The sequence below is a fragment of the Aphis gossypii genome, chromosome 2 (assembly GCF_020184175.1).
Source record: "Aphis gossypii isolate Hap1 chromosome 2, ASM2018417v2, whole genome shotgun sequence".
In the NCBI taxonomy this organism is placed as follows: domain Eukaryota; kingdom Metazoa; phylum Arthropoda; class Insecta; order Hemiptera; family Aphididae; genus Aphis; species Aphis gossypii.
The window spans coordinates 30,668,773-30,692,060 of NC_065531.1; the positions used below are offsets into that span (position 1 = coordinate 30,668,773).

At 28.6% G+C, this 23,288-nt stretch overlaps 1 protein-coding gene across 3 annotated transcripts in view; it reads right to left on the reverse strand.

Moving 5' to 3' along the window:
• The window catches only part of LOC114127352 (LIM/homeobox protein Awh), a 73,286-nt gene that overhangs the window by 1,589 nt on the left and 48,409 nt on the right, over window positions 1-23,288 (reverse strand). For all 3 annotated transcript variants that reach the window (XM_050201111.1, XM_050201112.1, XM_050201110.1), the window contains 4 exons: window positions 19,635-19,816; window positions 4,286-4,503; window positions 811-1,065; window positions 107-244 (listed from right to left, as the gene is read on the reverse strand). In XM_050201111.1, the coding sequence (XP_050057068.1) occupies window positions 107-244; window positions 811-1,065; window positions 4,286-4,503; window positions 19,635-19,816 (793 nt within the window). The remainder of the gene's footprint in view (window positions 1-106; window positions 245-810; window positions 1,066-4,285; window positions 4,504-19,634; window positions 19,817-23,288) is intronic.

The following is a 23,288-nucleotide window of genomic DNA, read 5'->3' on the forward strand; positions in this document are numbered from 1 at the left end:
TATAAAAAAAAAACGAAAATTAATACAAATCACAAAAACTATTGAACGTTTCAATATCATATTTTTATAACGGGACTCCGTTTAAAAATCAACTATTATTGTTTACCTGGATTTTGGGGTATATAAATAGGAGATCCTCTCTGGTGCGAATGGTTCGACGACGGAGGCTGTTGAAACGAATACGTGAGGTGTAGATTTATGTGCCGGTTGAAATGATTTTCAGAACCGTTTTGTTGATGGTGAACTGTAAAATGAAAACAACGTTTTATCATCGTGATCTGCATATATAAATATAATAGGAATTTATTAATAGCCTATAATAACGTATTGGTGTAACGATAAAGTAGGAGGGCTGAAAGACTTGGCCCTCAAACACGCGTTTTTAACCCATTCGGAATTAATCACAAATAGTTGCAAATAAAAAATTGGTTCCTTTAGTTGTACGAAAATAATTAAAGTATACGATTATAAAATACTAAATATGATTATTGCTGAATAACTAATATATATTATACATTATTGTTTACATTTGATTTTTGAGAATTAATATTTTGTGTAAAGGGGTACCATATGACTCAATAGGTTATTTTTAACTCTGATTTTCTATGGCTATAATATAATTCCAATATAACCACGAACTCATAGTTACACCCACCCTAATACGGTTATGACAATTACACTGTAACTAAAAGATTTAAAAAAATATATACTATTCTTATAAGGTGAATAAAAAGTCAAATATAATGTCATCTAATACCGTTAAGTACGGTGAAAATTTGAATTTTAAAATGCTTATTGTGAAATACTTACGTAATCCAGATGGAGCGCTTTTCACTTTTCCGGTGTGCAGATGCTTTTTTTGTCTCGCTCTAGAATTTTGAAACCACACTTGAGTAACTCTTTTGCTCAATCCAGTAATTTGCGCTATCCTTTCCAGATCTTGCCCGTCGGGATTAGAATCCAATTGAAAATTAGCTTGTAGCACCTGCAATTGTTCTTCGGTAAATGTGGTCCGTACTCGTTTTGCTTTATTCTTGCTGTGATAACTTTCAGAATCTCCACCCTCTGGAAAAAAAAATAATATTAGTTTTGACGTTTTATATAAATATATATATTATAAGAATATATAATATTCTTAACAGTTATTTATTAAAAGAACATCAGAGAACTAATAATGTAATCCCATCGCCACAGACATTACGTCTAAAAATATCTACTAGTTTAGACATGTAGAATTTACCAGTAAAAATGTACGTAAAATTAGGTGGTAAGTTGGTAAATACATATTTTAAATAATTTTTTTCTGTCTGTATGATTTTATCAATACAATTTATTTCAGAAATTGTTCATATCGTCATTAATTTATTAATAATTATAATTTATAATTCACACCATTAGTAACAAAATATAAAATAATATATTTTAGGTATAACTGATAAGTAATATAAAAGTGTAGTAATAAAATATAATATACTAAAATTTAACTGTGTGGATAAATAACGATATTATTGATGATATTAATTTTAATTTTTTAATACAGAAATGTTTCTATTTTCAAAATGTATAAAATGACTAAATACAATAATATCACATAAATGTATGTGCGTAGGTATATTATTCAAATTAAAGACTACCAGAATAGTAATTTAAAATATAACATATTTAAAACGTTTAAAATTAAGAGTCACTCGATTTTAACAGGGGTAAAAAAAATAACCTACATATCTACATTTACTCGTAAAATTTGTCGGGTAAATATAACGAGCGCACATCTCTTCCTACAACTCGGTCATAAACTATTTTAATTATAACTCGGTTACATGCAGTATTAAATGTTTGTTACACTATATTTAAAATTTGTATTGATATAAATAATTAATTTTGTGACAATATTACACCGCATTGTGCAATAGCCAATAATATATTTAATGTAATACTCGAGTTTTGGTTGTTCGAGACCAAAGGCAGAAGATCATTTCAACCATTGCCAGTATTTTGCCCTGTGATTGAAGGATATATGTATCGTAATTACAGAGGAGGACTTGACCCTTATGAACGCGATTCAGCCGGATGTTCGGGGTGCTTTATACAATCATTATATTCAACCTTCGTGACTGTGATTTGAATAGCCAACCGCGCGCAAAATTATATGTCTATACAATTTATTTAATAAAACAGACACGCACTCGGTCATGAATTGTAGATATTGAAATGTCAACTAAAACATGTCGATATATTATATATATATATTCTGGAACCAACACAAAATATGAATAATATATGGATGTATACAAAAAAAAAACTATTTATATTTTACTATCTCAATACCGGAATTAAAAATGTTATAAATTTGAATTGTTGAATATACAATTATGAATATACAGTTTCTTAAAAATTCAAACATTTAAATTGAATTTGAAATGTATTAATAATTTTAGGTGTTCATGGTGAGGTATGTTCATATTCAAGTGCGTATTGGATAACAGATGTACGTATTAAAGATCGGAAAAAATAATTTAATATTTTTCCCAAAAAATTAGTACTTTAATTTGAAAGGATTCGCCTAGTACTTAGATAGGTATATTAAAAAATGTATACGACACGAACACGGTTTGGAATATTGTGACTTGTATATATACGCTACTATATATAGCGAGAATAATATTATACCGTGCAGCCGATCGGCGTTCTCGAATGTAAACGCGTTTACTATAATATTATCGTAATTTCGGAGATGGCACATCACGGGGTATACATTATACGCTGAACGTGCTCTATATATTTCTGTACAGATCTTTTTAGTGATTTCAGTACTATATATTTATACAGACGGAAGCTGTGTTCGGTGCGAATTGAATCAGAAAAACGGCGCATATAGACTTCTTTTTCAAAGGCGGCGATGACATCATTGTGGGCGGCAGAGGCGAGAGTAAACGCACGGGGTGGTGTTTTTCCTCCCGTATGGTTGTATACATATATATATATATTTTTTTATCGTCGGAACTATATAATATTTGATTATCGCGGGTAAATTCGATTTGGCGCGGCGATTTCACGGTTGACGGATAAACAATGGGACCCCATTCGTTCACGAACCCTTAACGCGTATACGCAGATACACACACACATATAACGATATAAGACTACGAAATTGACCTAATTAAACTCAAATTCGGGGTCACTGAAGGGTCGGTCGAATCTCGAGAGAACACGACCGTCACCGAGGCATCTTTAATTGGACCAAATTTAACCGAAATCAAAGGGCAAATAGGCGAATTCATATGTGTAATATGTTTAATGTACCTACATGTTAGTAGCGATTTTGATATAATGACAATGATTATTTCTCTAAGTCGATAACGATATTTTCTAGTCAATTAAAATAGTAACTGTTTCAGACAACGTTGATTTATCCATATACATATATAAATAATAAATATATTACATAGTATGTATGTTATCACGAATGTTAACAAATGTAAATATTGTAGCAAATAAAAATAATAATTGTTACCTACTACTTATACAATATAAAACCAATATTATGGTTCATGTTTGTTTTATAATTTCAACAAAAGTAGAAAAAAAAATTACATAAAAAAAAAATTAATTTATAATTTATATTTAATTATTTACCTAGCAATAATTATAATATTAGCAAACAAATGTATTTTAAAATATAAATATCATGAAATTTAATGATTCGTTTTTTTCTTAAAATTCATTATACTTAAAGCTAAGCCACAGAGTTAAAAGTATAAGAAAAACTATGTGAAAAGCTGCTGAAGGTGGCATAGTTACTTGCTTAACAAAACAAAATATGTTATACTAATCATAACTTCCTATATTACTCACTCAAATTGGCTCAATTAAAGTTCCCTAGATTCAATTTTGAAAATAGGATGCTAACATAATAATATATAGTACCTACCTAAAATTAGTGTTAGCAGGTGATTATAGCCTTTGATCGAATCTGCCTTTAATTATGTATAAATATATAAAAAACGTACTATATATATATAGAAAGAAAGAGAGTCCGGTACTCGTGTTAATAATTTAACGTAGTATGGAAATCGATTTGGATTCAAAAATGATCAAACACGAATTCGATTTTATCCATCTCTATGAATATTTGGTCATGTAAGCGTAGTATAATATCCGAGTAAATAATATTATATTATTATGGGACTAAACAGAAGCAAAACGGTGAAAAAATCACTGAAAAGCGTATTTTTTTGTTTTCGTTTTAACAACAATATATAATGATAATAGAATAGGTGCGTACCTGACGAGCTTGTAGTACCGCCATCCACGATGTCCAAGTAATGAGGTTTGCATAGAACACGACCTTCGTGCAGAGCAAACTCTTCTCCCGTGTTCAATTGACGGTCGCAGGCGTCACACCGGAAACACGCCAAATGGTAAACGTGATCCCTGGCCTTTCGCACCCAATGCGAAGCGGAAATACCTTTCGAACACTTTGAACACACGGTGCCGAAACTCCTGAAACAAAAACACAGTACGATATTATAACCAGTTGCACGATTATACAGAAACTTAATTTGTATTTAAATAAAATGTACATTGTACTTAATTGTTTACTGTGATTTTTATTAGTTACAGTGAAACTCTGTAGCAATATTCGCAACTTTTATAATACAAGCATATAGTATTACCTATATTAAATTACATTACAAATTACCTTTTAAAAATTGTAATTAGATTACTTTTTTTGATTTGGTAAAGTTATAATGATTTGAACTAACAAAATAGTTCAGTTATACAATTTAAGTTACTTTTTATTTTAAAATTATCACTGGATCTTAAAGGATATTGATACATTGACTAAGTAATTATAATCAAAAAAATTATAAAAAATGTTTATTTAAGAACAGTGATTGCTTAACATATTTTTTCCTGTATTTTTTAAATTTAATTTAAACAACAAAGTATTTTCCAAATTAGGTACTAGATATTTATTAAAAATAAAAATATTTGATCAAATAGTTATTACAATAATTTAACTTTAAAACAAAAAATCGTATTTACACGATATATTTACATACCTCTATTATTAATTGGTTTTTGAAAAAAAAGTAACCAGTAATTTAATAATTTTACTACAAAAATTGAAAAACGAAACTTAAATTACGTAGAAATTACTTACAATTAAATATGGTTATTTATTATAAAATTATTTAAAAATTAATTTCGTTAGAGTAAATTTTAACTCAGGTCAAGTCTCCAACACTGCATAAAATATGCAATAGTCAAGCAATATAAACGATTCAAGTTTGAAACCTTGTGTACATTCGTTTGCAGAAATTATATACACTCGCCCGGACTTGTATTGCAATAGGTACATATTATAATATAATATATCAAAACTGAGTTTAAAAATAAATTACGATACGATATTGCGATTATTATACTTGTATTATATATTATGTACAGACTAGACTTATACCTAACCTAACTCATCGCGGACATGTTGCATTTTCATCGCAGCCCTTCAACCCCAGCGTGCACAATCGCGTTGAAGCTTCCCGCAGAACACATAATAATATAATATACGCGTAAATGCGTAATCATTAATCGCATAAATCGACATCCAGCTATGGCTAACGTTGACGTGCCGTTCTTTGAACCGTATACATACATAATATTATATACACACAATACGTGCCAATACATGTATATATATGTACATAATTTGACGTTTCCGCGTCAACTGCGGCGATGTAGTTAATTGCACAAAGGCTACATAATCCGTTATATATATATATATGTATAGAGTACGTACGTATGTACACGTATATATTATTCAACGTCGAATTTCCTATTTAACCGAACAAACATTTCGCAAATGTCATAAAGGCCACAGCTACGGTCTGGGTGTGAACGCATCGATTGCGTCGTATATTAATAATTAGGGGTGGAAATGTAATGCCCTAAAAAATCAAACTAATGTACCTATAAAATGCCTATTTTTTTTTTTTTTATCAAAAAAATATATTTTATCAAATCTAAAATAAAATGCAGGGCTATTATAGGTACATATTTTTAAAACTTTTGCATAGGAACATTTAATAAATAATAAAGAATTATTCTTGCTTAATTTTTCGTTGCCATTAGTCTATAGATTTATCATATGAATATGTTTGAAATATTACGATTGAAAAATAATTTGATTTAATTTTAAAACTCTTGTTAGAACTTTGCAAAGTTATTTTTTAAAATAAACCTAACCTAATCTTTAAAAATACAATTAAAAAATCGGATTTGTTAAGAAGTACACGAAACGTGTATGTTTAATACTAGCATCTCATAATCTATAATCTTAACTTTGGAAAATAGTAGTATACAAAGTGCACTGAAACCCCAGTCATAATAAATTAATAATAATACATTATAAGTACGTTACGGTCATCGGGCTGTGGTTGTCTAGACCAAATATTATATGAACCCATTGTATTTGTGATACATCATAATCTAGAATAGTTTAAGATTATTAATTTAAAACAGTGAATGTATCTTAAATATAGGCATTAACACGAAATATCAAGTTATAAATAGTAATTATTAGAGTTTTAAATATACCTAATTAATTAAATATTTTTAAGCCATAATATTATTAAGTCCTGTAGGTATAAAATTTATATTTTTAAACTATTTTGAATCCTATTTGACAAAAACGTCATCCTTGGAGTTTAGTGTTGGGCGTGACCGGAAAAGGTGAGTGACAATATACATTATATTATACATATTAGAACTGAAATGAAAAAAACACGAACTTATACAACTGAAAAATAAGTTGTATATTTTTCATCGTTTTTAAAATATCATTTCTATTAAGAGAATATATTATTATAATATTTTTAATTAGATAAATATATGCAAAATAAAATGTAACAAATTGAATACCATGCTAAATAATTTTGAGATTGTAGTGAATCGTGATATTACGTCATTATGATAATTAAAAAAAAAAATTAATCATAAATAATAGTATATTGATGTATTAATTTGTGTGATTAGCAAAAAAAGTAAATTCAGGATCAAAATTCACAATGTTTAAAACCTATAGATACTTAACATGCATAATAGCATACTACAATATAAATCATACTTTTATGAAATCTAAAAGTTTATTGATTTTTAAGCTACCATATTATTGTATTATATTTCAGAAACCAATACCTACATAATTTTTATATCTGTAAAATAAAATATTATATTTTATACCGAACATATATTGTAGTGAATATTACTGATTATATGGAACGAGTATAATGCATAGTCTCGATAAAAATAAATAAAAACAATAGAACTGTAGTAAAACGCCTATATTATAATATAGATAAAGAAGAAATCTTTTTGAGTAAAGTTTTTAGAGGAAAATAATAAGAGTTTTATTTTTTTCCGTTCTGGGAATGTTTATATTGTCCTTGTAATATGCAAATAACGGAAGGAAATAAACCTTGCGATTGCAAAGAAAAAAAATGAGAGGGATCGACAGAAAGAGAGAGGGGGGTGAGAGAATTTGGTACGGATGAAAAAAAAACCAGGCGTGTATATGAGGGTATAGAACCGTAGTAGGAAAGTTTCATCCGGTTGAGCGCGTGTGCGGGCGTGCAAAGGCGGTTAATCCAATTGGCCATCCAATCAGCTCTGGCAAAGACTATCCCTCCCCCCCTGACTTGGTCGTTCTCCGTCTGCCTCTACAACCACCTTAACAAAAACCACCCGAGCTACGAGGGATAAATAATATAAGTCTCGACGTAAAAACGCACAGGGCTCGTTTGTATGTGCGTACAACTGTGTGCGAATTTATATGAAAACATAGATCATATTTTTTCGGGATACTTAATATAAACGTTGCGATTCAAATAGTACATCAACATATTATGTAGTTATACATAATTCAGTCGAGATTTTCCAAAGAATGTATAATTTAAAATTATTTAAGTTATAACATATTCGCAGACTGCAGTTGAACTCAGTTAACTCGTTAGGTCGAAAAAATTATTGCGAGAAAAGTTCCTCTCTCATTAAAACCGTAAAATTTTAAGATTCCTCCATTAATTTTTCTGTATACAATTCACGTAACCTACAACGTTTTTTTTCATTATTTTCAATTTAAGCATAATTAACAAACTGTGTCAAATCTCTGATTTTAATTTTAAATCTTTGAATATAATATTCGAATTGCTAAAAGCAAAGTACAAAATCGAACCCAGTGAGAAAATAATTCTTTGTCGGAGCAAATGACTGAATCATCTAAAGGCACTGTATTAATTATGTTAAATAATTAGATTAACCGATAAATATTGATTTATCTCAACAGTTAGTATATAACTCAGTTGTGTAGAAAAATCTAAAACATAATATTTTAATTCAAATAACAGTTGAAGTTATTTTTACACAAAAAATTTTTAAAAAAAGATCTACAAATACTAAAAATTCCCAAAAACTATATTTATTTAAAGCAGAAGTGTTTATTAAATATTAAATATTATGTATTAAAATGCAAAATTAAATAGAAAAAAATGTATATGTAAATATTACATAATATGATTTACTTATTTTTACTTTTAATGCAATATATTGCACTTCCAAGTTCCAAGTCATTCGTTTTAACAATCAAGACATGTATTAAAAAAATATCAATGAATGTTAAAAATGTTACAACTATTTATTAACAGTTGAACTTGTATTTAAAAACGATCAAGCTTAACTTGGCAATTTTTTGTATACAATTGTTTATCACTAAATTAAAATTTAACACTTATATTTTATATAGTGTTAGTTTGACATAAATCTGTTCAGTCCCACAAAAAAAAATCGAAATATTGTACGTAGAAGTTTAAGCTAAACAAATTTTGCTGTTCGCGCTGGCATATTGTATTATATTGCGTGCACCAGAACCGTGGTTGATTAAACTTAATATAATATTACACACGTGTGCAAGTGTGTGTATACAACCGTATACGGCGGTGGTGGATAACGTCATTATTTATGCAAGTTCTCTGTACATTATTATTATTATTATTACTTTATACCGACACACGTTGATATTATAATACGCGATATACAGACTGAATAATATCCAAACTGTATAAAATACATTATTATTACGCATGTATATCCCGACCCCGCCGTCCTCCTTTAAAACTTAATATAATATTCGTATCGGCGACAAACGAAAAAGTCGTCGTCGGGTTTACCCACGTATATACACTGCAGCTTCTACAGTTTTCGAGATTATTATATTACACGATCCACGCTCCGAGGCCGTCGCTCGTCCGCCGCGGATCTGCGTATATAATGGCATTACGACGTGCGAATAACAAATATATAATATATATATAAACGACAAATGTTGAACGAGAGAGAGAGAGAGCGAGCAAGAGAGAACTAGAATCGTGACCGGAATTATTCTTTTCATCTTGTCGTCTCAAACGGGTCCGTTCTTTAAAACAACAACAAAACATAAATAATAATATCGAAACTTTTCCGTTGACGGGAGCTTTTGTGTATATAACGCGCGCGCGGACGACGAGACACATATTATAATGTAATATTATTCTATACCTCGGCGGAACGTGGCCTGTGTATTGATTGACAGTCTATACTTGTTATTATTGTTAGGATTATTATTATTTTATTGAAACTTCGCGACCGTATACACGCAGCGGAGAGACGAGAGAATACGATAATCGTGTTCTGAGACGAGTCTGCAAATTCAATCACAAAAATATATGCGTATGTATAAAGAGGGATTTCACAAACTCTCGCCTTAATATTGTTCGAAATTGTCTTCTTAAACGTAATAATATGGAATTAATTAATTTAAAAAAAAGAAGAATCACTCAATTTCCCAACCATATTCCCTCTGCGTACGCAATTCAAACTCAGTGAGTGACAATTTAAATCTAAACGTCTGCTGCAGTTAAATAAAATGAAATAAATACATAGTACCTACACGACAGTACGTTTATTTATAACGAAAATTCGATTATAGTAGTATCAAAAATGAGTAAGCGAGTAAGCTCCGTCACCCCTCATTGCCATACTAATAATATCATTATATAATATGTATAATATATATGTAGTAAGTTATAATGAATACGACTTGTATACATAAAAAATAAAAATAAAAATGTAATCTTTGTATACTTAGTCACTCTACAGGGAGTTAATTTAATAATCCAAAATGCAGGGGTTGTTTTCATTTTATTCGAAAAAATTTCTTCTCCAAAGACCTTAAAAGTAAATGTTTAAAATTGTAATTTATTAGACAAACGATTACAATTCGAATTAAAAATTAAAAATCGTGTATAACTGTAGAGTTTTTTTCGATATGAGACCACTTTTCAAAAAATATATTTTTCTAATTCTTAACAACCGAATGTCAAATTTATACGATTTATCAGTTTATCTGTATTTTATTTTTATTATTATTATTATTCAGTTCAGTTCAAATATTTTGATAACGAACGTATGATAATAAAATTTATGATTGTGCACAATATGTACCTACACGTTATAATATAAAATTATTTTTTGTATGTGCACGTATGTGATCTAATAAAATGACTGAATGAGTTGTGAAGAAACGCTCTCGGCAGGATTGATATTTTCAAGAGACGGGTTTTATTATTTATTCAAAAAAGTTTGACGGTGATAATAATAATCATAACAAAGTGGCTGTGGGAAAATTTTATCAAAATAAACCCCCTGTTTGTTTAGATACCTAATAAAAATACGAAAGAGAAAAAAATAAACGGCCATCTCGACGCTAGCGTGTCAGTCGGTGTTGCATGCATGTAGGAGTATGCTCGCCAGGGGTACTTAAACGCGTACCTATAGACGTTTAAGTCTCTCACCATTAATTCAATGCATACGCCAAACATAGTTCGATCATGAATCACGCCGTGCTTATTGTAATAACGTCATTATTATATTTGTGTTTACAAACTCCATGTGTAGAGTGTAAACGACATACACATGTCACTAAAAAATAAAGTTATTATTCAGTCTTAATACAATAACATAATATTATTATGATCAATGATCACATTATAACATACATTCACATGGATTTGAAGAATAATAAATCTATTATTGAATCTAATTCTAATAATATGTAGGTGTAAGTTAGGTTATAGTATATTATATTATCTCTCTATCGGATCAATTAAAACGATTTATTTTACGTCTTATTGATTATCTTCATTGGGTATATAATATTATCATACAATATAGGTACCTTCTAAAAACTTAAAACATATTTTTTTTATTTTATGATTAAAATTTAGATCTAATAAAATTTGCGTCTATTCAAAATAAATTACATTTTTACAATTTTCTTCAAAAGATGGTTCGTCGCAATAACAGTAAACAATTATTCACTAACAATAATAATAATTTTTTTTCTTCATATAATCATTATTTTAATGCTCAACATCTTTATCGGCTTCATCGCTTTACCCGTAGTTCATATACAACCATCCAAGAGTGCGAGTTATAATATTTATCATTGATTCTCCATCAAATTCTAAATATCACGTAAAAATCATAAATATAGTGAATAACAATGTTTGTGTTAATAAAGATTGAACAATTGAGGATCATATAATTCCTATACTTTGTAGTAAATTCACCTTCATGAAATTGTTAACGGATTTGGTGAGCTGGCCGGAAAAAATCAAAACATCGTTCAAATAATAACAAACAAAACTTAGAAATGCGCAGTACATGCTAGAATATTTATGAAGACTGAATATTTAATAACATATGCATATAGGTCATTGTATCTAAAAATGTAAATTGTAGCTGTTGTAATTATTTTTTGTAACTTAATTTTCGTGTTAATTTATTATATTTATATTATTGAAATTTAAAACTTATACTATGTGTTTACCACCACTAATTATATCTATAGCTTGTTTATTTTTTGATAAACTGATCAAGCTGAAAAAGGACATTCGTTCAAAAGTGCATATAATAGACGAGGATATATTATACTGTAGTGACTTATTTGTCGAACAATTGTAAAACACCCCAGTGAAAACGGACGTCACCTATTCGAGACACGATTTTTGCTATCTACAATAATTGGCATACCCTCGTGAAGATATTGAAAAAAAATTATAAATTTTTTAAGATTATATTTATAAATATAAACGGTTTTCCAACAACTTTAAAAATATATATTTAAGTATATAGGTACCTGCAAGCGTGTTCACTGGTCACCCGATGTAAACATCAAACATCGCATACATACATATTATTAAAACGTTAATATTATTAGGTATGTAGGTACCTATAACCTACGCGTTATATTATATTGTTTTATCGCACGGACGCCAACGAGCGGTATCCGGCATTTGCCTGCAAGCGTGCAGCAGTACGGGCGAGCGGCATAATATAAACGTTTTTAAAAAGACACGCGTATATACATTATTCAAGACGAAATATAAAGAACGTACTTTTTTTTATTTTATTTTTTTTGTTTTGTTGTGGACAGATTATAGTTTTAGGCCCATTAGTAACGGGGACCGGCGGAATAAATGAGAAGTTTTGTTTTGTGTGTTTGCCGGTCGGCGCATGGTAATGTACATTTTGTAAAAAATCACGCACACCGTCATACATACGATTATTATTATTATTATTACTATTACTATTATTATTATCATTATTATTATTTTAAAGGAATATTAAAAATACTAAGAGAAAAAAAACACCGTGTAAGAAGGTCAAGTCTATACAACACGCGTGCTCCGGAGACTTATGAAAAATTCAAAAAAAAAAAAAATATACAACCGGACTTAACATAATGATTTGTCACACGTCCACCGTCCGTCCGTCGTCGGCTCGCGACGTTTCGCCCGGAACGAATGTATTCAAAGTTCGCTGCTCGCTCAGGGCTGCTTATATATATATATACATGTGTATGTGTATGTGTGTGTGTATAAAATGTATATATTATGTTTATATTCGTCATATTATGTACAACGACGTACGAATTGAGTATTCCAATGGTTCGGTAGTTGCTCGAGTGAACATAATATAACGATTACAAAACGCGTTGTACGTACGCTACAAAAAATATAATGCAATATGTTATTATTATGTTATTTAGATCAAAGGTTTCCGATCTTTCACCGATAAACGTAGGTAATATGTATTGTATATATCCTGACCGTAATTGATTACGCTATGGTGGATATTATATATAGAACTTTACACGGACGCATAATAGCCGTTCGTGATAATTTTGGGGTTTACAGAAATAATAAACCGACAGTCCGAGAATAATATACACTACGGCGACAACGTGATTAAAAAACTGGGAAAAAAAATTATACATTAATAATTATACAGTTATTATTTTACGATTTTAATGGACTGGTGGACATAATAAATTATGATTTCGTCACAATAGTTAATTGTAAACTTTATATAAAACAATTTTTACAAAAAAACAAAATAAATTAATAACTATAAATAATATTCGAAATAAGTAATAACTAACCCTAGGATCCGTTTTGGCTACTTTTCTAGTTGAAAAAAATAGTAAATCTTTTTATCAAGAAAAAAATTTAATAAGTATATCATTTTTATTTTAAATGTATAAGAATATTTTTTCAAGTTATTTTTTATTGTTATTAATTGAATGCAATATGTTTGTATGCATACCTGTTTAAAAAATCAATAATAAATAATATTAATAAAAAAAATTGATGTATGTATTATATCATTTGTAGCATAAAAATCTCGTTAAAAATAATTGTATGTAGTTAATCATTTTGGACTTTTTGATTACAACATTACACATTTATAGGTAATTCTCATGACATACATTTATTCCGATTCCATCTTTTTCATCAATTAATCAAAACAAAAAAAAATTATTACGTGTATTATATTATTGAATAAACTTGATTTTGTACTAATAAAAAATTATTCATTACAAAGTAATTTAAATACACGAATAAAAATTGAAAATTGATTAAAAATCAACAAAATAAAATGGAAAATTTGAAATAAAATTCGTCTGTTGCAGTTTAATATTAGATATAAATTATTTTCACTGCCAAATTGATAATAAAACTATTTAACTATGATAAATGATAATCTACCGTTTAAAAATAAATATAGATACTTTACAGCTACCTAGTACAACTTGTGTATAGTATAAATAATTTTAGATAAGTATATAATTTTATAAATAGATTAACGTTTTCAAATAAAAATTTGGATGCCAATTTACCATAATATAGCTGTTAAACCTGTTTTAAACTGGATTATTATAATATGTTCACTATGTGAATACTATATAACTTATTTAATACAAAATGAGTAATTTATTTTTTTAATTTTCACACGTTAAAATCAATCATTAATAATTAAATAGTCTTGTTCCGGGTAAGCGTGACAGAACTTTATTTACAAAGTGAATTTCTAACAGCAGTGAGTAGGTGAGCTTTATTGATCATACAACAAAGTGCGTATCTTTTTAATTAACATATTGTACCGTTGAATACGTTCTAGAGAAAATAAACTATACATTTGGCATGTATACGGTTTAAGAATTCGAAAAGGTTTATTCTATCGATCGGAGATTGGTCACTGATGAAACTCGAACATATTGGAAACATTGGAACATACGATTAATGAAAATGTGTATATAATATAGCGTGACGTTTTAGAACAAAATATTTTATTTCACCTATAATTTTCGATTTTCTCATACGTTTTCGATAAACATACCGTGTTGATGATTTTTATAGATAAGACAGATTATATAGTACAGGATTATAACAATATTGTATTCAGCAAAAAAACCACAGTTTATCCATAGCCTAACCTAACAAATAGGATAGGTATGTTGACGCATTCTGTTCGACGAGACTACGAAGTTACAGTAAGTACCACTAACGGTTATCTACTCGATAGTGCCTTAAATAACCGTGTTAGGTACCTTATAAGAATATCATTATAATATTATGGTGATAATGTGCGATGGTATAATGTCATCGACACGAGCTAGTCCGAGTTTAGAGACTTTATCGACAGTAAATATAGAGAACGTTTCAACAATACGTATAATATTAAAATATATAATAAGAAACGTTTACGCGTTTGCAGCAGGCAGGTTCCCATATCCATATGTATAATAATGACAGTAAAAAAACGGTCCGGATAAATCAATCTTATTAGTCGCGCGCGCAGTATATATCACCAACTACCGACACATAACGCTATACCTATATATGCATATAATAATAATATAACCCTTCCATATAAAATAATATATATCTTATGTGTAGTGGTGGTGGTGTGTGTGTGTGTAGTGGGTTTTGATTTCTCTCGCGCATATCACAATAAAATATATATGCATCACGTGTGTGTAACCTTTGTACAAATAATATAAACACTCCGGATGAGTAGGCATGTTCTCGGTATATTTTTATTTTATTTTGTTTTTTTTTTCTATTTTGTTTTCTTTATTGTACGATCGGACGTTTGAGGAATCATTTGTCATCTCCTCTCCTCTCCAGGGACACCGACCGCGATGTGTTTTCTACGTTCCATAATATACAAGTGTGAACCACTCGACCTTGCGGCCATCGACCAATATTACGATCAATTTTTTTTATTTTATTTTTTTTTCACCATCATTATTATTATTAATGTAATAATTCGTATTGATCGAAACACGCGGAGGTTTGACCCCGAAACGTTACTTGTTTGAGGTCATCAACACCGAAGAATTATCGAAACCGATTTTTTATCCGCGACCGAGACTACCTATATATTCCCAGAAAAATGACTTTTTTTTGCTACGAAAGTTCTATATCATAATGTCTAACCAGCACATTGTAAACAAATAGAAACCAATCCCATCATATTTAGAGCAATACTAATATTACTAATATGTTTATAATATTATGTTTACAGATTATATTATAGTTACACGCATATTTTTTACATACATAATACTAGGTACATATAGTTACATATTTTAGTAACGTCTTAATTTTTATTAAAATTATTGAATAATTATTAAAACATGTTAATGAAGAAGAATCATAACTGTTTTTTATTTTGTTCTTTATACATCTAAATCAATTATATTCATTACAAATTACAATGTATCGTATGTATGGCATATATGCTAATATGATTATAACTCATATTTTAAAAATTATTCCAAAACAAATTCAAGATTTTAAATATTACCAAAAAACTTAAAAGAATTATATTTTTTAAGTATAAAATATTGGTTTAAGTAAGGGAAAAAATTATGTTTAATCATGATGGTTATAACCAATTGAGATAAAATAAACACAAAAACATACAATAAAACGAAATACAAGCTTTTTACACCAAAAAACGTTTGAACTAAAATTTACCAACAATAACGACATATTTTATAATATTTTAAACTTATTGAAATTAATATACAAACGATATCATTATCATATGCATAAAATGACGCACAACGATCTTTATTCTATATATTATACATTTTTATTTACTACTTATTTATAAATTGGTATTTTTAGTTTTTTTATAGTCTTGGTTTGAATATATTTCAATTCGAATAATCTACGATTAGTATATCCTATTAAGATATTTATACTATCTAGTATCTATACTACTAATCTGTTAAGTATTTGAATTCGTTTATTCTATTCTAAATACGTTTAGTAAAAAGTATTTAAAACAAATCTGAAATTCTTATCTTCTTGTTTTATAGTTAAAATATATATATTAAATTTTAAAATTACAGCGCAACTTTTTTGCATATACCTACTAACTTATATTCTAGATCTATTGACTACGTATATAACATTAAATAAAATATATAGATGTATATACCTAATACCTATATATAATCACTAAATAAAAATATTTAACCTACACAAACTTCGATTCTGAAGAGCTCTTGTAGAAAAATAAACAGTAATAGTACCTATGTAAATACCTATTTGAAATATATAATACAGCATTAATTGAAATAAATATTATATATAAATTAATAAAGTACATTATAATTTATAAATAAATGCCCAATTTTATGTATAAATAACATTTGACAATACACTGACGCTTTATTAAAATATTATATACAGTAAATTATCTTATTCTCGATTTTTTCGTTTAAAACACTAACAACCGTGTAATAATAATAAAGTAAAAGACAAACCTACTGCAGAAGACCACCACTGGCGTAGGTAGAAATTAATTCCGTTGTCGTACGCCATATCGACTGGCAGATTTATTGGACGGTACGTGCCGTTTAATTGGGCCCCGTGTAGTTTTTTATATACGCGCATATAACGAGCGAGTTTTCAAGTTCTTCTGGATTTTTTTTAATGTTTTTGTTTTATTTGTTTGTTTTTTCTTTAAATATCAGTTTTAAAATCCGAGTGCGTGGGTAGACGCCGATATTGTGACAATATTGGCAGCCAGCTTAAGTTTCATGTAGGTAGCGGAAGACGTTGTAAATAGTACATTTGTTAATAACTTATACAACATATTAAATATTATATTATACAATGATAGTATGGTATTATAGACTATAGAAAATCATCGTAAGCCGTTTTAATGGATAGGATAAAAATTTTCAAGCCATTCTTTTACAATATTTTATGTGACATAATATCATATTATGAGCGCACAATAATATAAAATAATACACAAAAATATAATATATACTCTCTATAAATATAAACGTAATTTTAACTTTTAATATTGTCACAGCAGCGTTTTAAGACCATAAAAGTCTACTCTAATATTTCTTCGCCTTAAATATAAATTCGTTTGTATATATTAACTATATTTTAATACGCCCACGCACGTTTAAAACAATATTTAATTAATTATAAACTTTATTATGCGTTTAATATTAATAATCATTGGAAATCCTTAAATAATATTTTACCATTCGAGTTCCGAGCCGGAATTTTGTACTATAAGGTCATTTTTTGTTTATTGTTATTATTTTTTTTTTTTTTTTTTTACTGACACATATTCATCTTTCTCTCCGCCTTTCGAAAAAGAAAATATAAAATAATAATAAAACACCATACAAAATCTAAAGACAAATAGGCGACACCATGTATAAAGCCCTTGCGATATTAGTTTCGGTTAAATAATATACAAGACTATATACATGCTACACAACTACACGTGGGGGTGGCGGCGGAATGTAAAAAAAAAAAATCATCTTGGCCTACAGAAGTCACAGTGTCACATTAACAGGTGCGAGGCATTGTGCCACGGTGTCTTCAACGGGTATCTTCGAAACACGTCTAATTTTATGATTTATACGACCGGCCGCTTCTGTCTTCTCGCGGGGCCCTCTATAAATCACCGGGCGGCGGAGAAAATAAAATAAAAATAATTTTTTTTTTAAAACCAGTATGCACAGTACGCATACAGGTATATTTACCCGAGTCAGGTTGAAAATTCGGCCACTTCTACGGGGGTCATAAATTTTTAAATAAACAATAATGTCAACGGTGTGTATAAGAGACGTATATTGGACACCTTCACACTTTGGCCAATAATAATTGTTTGTAAAGAGGCGTTAATGATAAACACGCGGCTCCCATGTAATATTCTCGCGCAACCTCTCGAAATCGCTTTACAATGGGTACATCAAAACACACCAATAAACACTTTTAATATACAACACAATATAACACTTTTATTTAATATAATATATTTTTTCTACCTTTTTTTTCCGTCATGTCTCTGAGTGACAATAAGGCGTAGTGTGACCGATTGTTTGGCCACACCAGTGTTGATTTCAATAAATAAATAATTGCAGAAGTGTTTTTTTTTTTATTTATTATTATTATTATTTGAATTGTTCACCAGTTTCAGACCTCTAATTGTGCTCATTAATGAATTATGGTTGGGTTTACATTGCATTAGGGAAATTATGCATTCGGTTCCCAACAGAGGAGGAGTTACACTCTTTGTTAAATATGAACAGTAAATGAGCATAGGAAAATAATAACATATAATTTCGCTCATATGCAGTAAAATATGAGTGTTCAGTGTTTACTGTGCGCAAGTACAGTTTTTTAAATGAAGTTTAAAATGTTAATTTATACGTATAGCTCAGATAATTGTGAAAAAAATATGCGATTTAAGTAATAATATACTGGGAACTGCAGTAAATGATATTTTTATGGGTTTTAATATTTTAAAAAATATATATAACACCTCAATAACTTATTGTAATAAATTATAAACTATATTCACTCTACTTTACCTGTACCTAATCGGGTTACTCGATATAGCATATACGTAACGCTTAGTATTAACTATTAAATTTCTAATATTTTCCACTATTTTTTTAAAATCTAAAAATAATTTATTCAAATATTAAATCACTTTTATTGTTTTTAACATAACCCCAATGTGATGGGTATCTACAGAACAAAGGCATTATAATGTACGATATTTATCAAATAATATGATTTATTATTATATTATATACTCTTAACAGTGATCAGAGTATCTATAGTGTTATTCATACATTATATTTTATAGTTTTTCATTTCCAATATTTATTTAGTCGTGTATAACCCTGCAAAATAATATACCTGGCATAGTCCTGTCGGCAATAAATTGAATCATCTTTGATAAAACACGATGGTTCGTCCTCTAATACCAAGTTGCACACGCAGCATCTTAAACAAGACACGTGCCAAATTTTGTCGGAAACCTTCAATAAAAACCTATCCGTAATTGGATCCGAGCATCCTCGACACTGCAACGATTCAGTCTAAAACAAACAAAAATAACATATGATTTATTCGTATGGAACATTAAATTGCAATACTGTGATAAAATACTAATGTAATAAACGGTCTAAACAACAGATATTTTATTAGTTCTATCTAATACGTGAATATACTACAACTGCATTCTTACTATCTACATCGTAATTTATATATTAAATATAATATAATGATCGTTACGATATCATCGTGCAGCCGATTAAACAATCCTATACACAGGTATAGTAATATTGTAATAAAATGCGGTCTAACTATAATAATCGAGAAAAATGGTAGACCATATAATATAAATATAATAAAAAATATACATATTATAATACACATTTACGGTGTTAGGTTAGTATCGGATACTCGGGTTACCGATATCGAATATTTATATACATAATATTATGTGTACACTGAATAATATAATAATTATATACGCTCCCCCCCTGGTGTTTTTTAGTACAAATTGTGATGTCACAGTATGGTTATTGGTATTGGACGTTTCGTATAATAATAATATGAATAGCTTTTTTAAAAATATGTATATATATTATACGTGCGTAATTTTATTATATTATTATGCATATAATGTATGTATTAATATATAAATCGGCGGGTGGTTAAACTATTCGTAACTACCGCGCAATACATCTCATCGGCGAGCGTATCTACCTATACACGTGTAGTATATCTGTAGTCACACGAGTTGTTATTTACGATTTCGCGTTTGTCCGATAATAAATCGACAGACGAACGTCGATTATAATAACAGCATCTATACGATTCAGTATGGAGTTCTTGTAGATTTAGTATTATAATATGATACATAGATACGACGCACATGCATAACTATTTATTTAACAGTATTGTACAGGTGCACTTGTGATTTTATGTGTCAAAACGCATATACTTAAATGAACGGCCTTTTCGTGAAAATTTTTAAAGTTTTTTTTTATGTAATTATCTTTACACTTGGTAAAATATGAAAAAAAAATTCATCGAGGAAACCTTTTCACAAGATAAATTCTTGGATTAAATTTCGTATAATTTATCACTTTTTATCATCTCATTTTGCCATTTTGGCATATAATTTATTAATATTGTTATTTAAATTCTTAGTATTTTTTCTTACAACTTACAAACGAGCTGCTTTGAAAATTCTACGTGCTGATTTGTACAATTTATAACATTCAAACTAGCAAATAAAACAATATTTAATTAGCATTCAATATATGATTTTTACAAAACGATTTTAATAAACCATTAATTAATAAAACGAATCTGCGAAGTTTACTCCCTTGAAAAGTAATGTATGAAATAATTTATGTAATTCATTGTCTTTTATTGAACTATAAGCATTTTTAAGAATATTTTTTTTTTCAGTTTTTGATAATTGACTACTTTCCCCACCATCAGTACAATATTAATTATTTGTGTTTAAACATTATAGGAAATTAACTATAAAGATTGTTTGCTTTTCATAATAAAATATATGAATCATAATTTTATACAATATTTTTTAGTGCTTGAAAAAAAAAAACAAATTAAAAGTTTTGTTGTAAGCGGTAGTATACCGGTATACATTCAATATAATAATATGTATACCAGATACTTACCACACGATAATTAAAACATAAAACGTGAAAATAAGGCATTAGCTTTAGAGTTGTTTTGTATATATATATATATATATATAAAAAAAAAACTTAGAATAATATTCAATCCGTTTGCATGTCAAACAAATGTTAACAATAACTTAAACGTTCATCACCGATAAATATTGAATTTTATCGTAGATTTTAAAACTAAACATGTATTTGTATAATATACGTGTACATCTACGTCGTATATATTATTACAACAGACACTATACTACAATACTGTTAAAAATATCTTTGTTTTACCTATGTTATATATGCGTATGGCCACTAAGCATAATGTGCGGTTGACGTTTATCGCGTATACGAATGTGCTATTAGACTGTGATATAATGGCTGGCATATTGGACGTTAGACATAAACGAATTTTTGATACGAAAAAAAAACTAATAATATATAATAAACGATGATAGTACGAGGGGCATAAAACCCGCATATGGTGAGGTGGTGGAGGGGTGACACGACGACATCCCGTAGTCACGAGACGTATATATTATATATTATTAAAATATACGTATATTCGCCGGGACTTATAATATATCCGTTCAAGTTTTTTCGACGATCCAACAGCGGCGTATCAATTATTTACACGCGTGGTACATTATAAGTATACATTCACGTCTGTCATATACATATCACTAGCGGCGCTACATTTTGATCGGACGCGGGATAACGCGCGCGTGTCCATAAAAATGAAAACAAATTGCTACAGAGTCCGCACGTGTATATTTTAAATAATTTATTATAGGTAATAATAGATATTTATATATATGAATGGTATATAAGTATCTACGACTTACCGTTGTATTATTTTTCCGTTCAGAAACCACCATTGTACCTATAGGTAGGTACGCGTTACGTTACATTAATAAGTATATTAGCATTCTGTTTAGAGACTTCGAAATGTAAAACAAACGGAAAAAATAAACATGATAATATAATACCTTTATATATACATATATATAAAACCATTACATATTGGACCCCCGCGGATTCTGTGTATAAAACAATATTAACACGTCACATTATATCGCGGCGGGTATATACCACTCGGTATATTGTGCGGTCGCTATAGTAGAAACACAAATCGATTTGTATTTATTCTCTCTCTCTCTCTCCCTAATGTTTTAGAAAAATACAAAATGAATTTAAAAAAAAAAATGTAAATTAAAAATAGATTATTTGATGTAATTAATTATAGTAGGTACTATTTAATTAATACGAAAAAATGTATAACCGAGGATTATTATTTATTTGTGTACTATTTAACTAAAATCATATAGATCTATTCTTAATGGGTAGTCTTCTAGATGAGAAACTAAGTAATAGAATTCTAGTAATCGGGTTATTTCCAAGGTTCCGCATCCTGTACATTAAGCCTTAATCTGGGTAAATCAATCTAGCCAGTTATTAAACGATTTAAAAATATGATATTAATAATATTTATCGTTTCACTAAGTGTAGAATAGATAAAGTGTAATTGAAACATACTATAATAGTTATTGGTTTTATGTTAAATGCTCATAGATCAGAAAACTTTGAACATGTTCAATTCGAATTTTGTTTCACATGGTCAGTACATGAGGACCATATTATCACTTATCTACCGCTTATCTACTTCCTGGCGCATTTAAAACGAGTATACAATCGACGAAGGAATAATATCAGAGATTTATTTATTCAAAGACATATCATGTTATCAATAAAATATTCAAATTGGAAATGAAGCGGCTTCTGGACAACAAAATAACTTTACATTTTTGGATAGTAAAAATTTAATAATTTAATACCCACTAACGTAATAGTAATTATT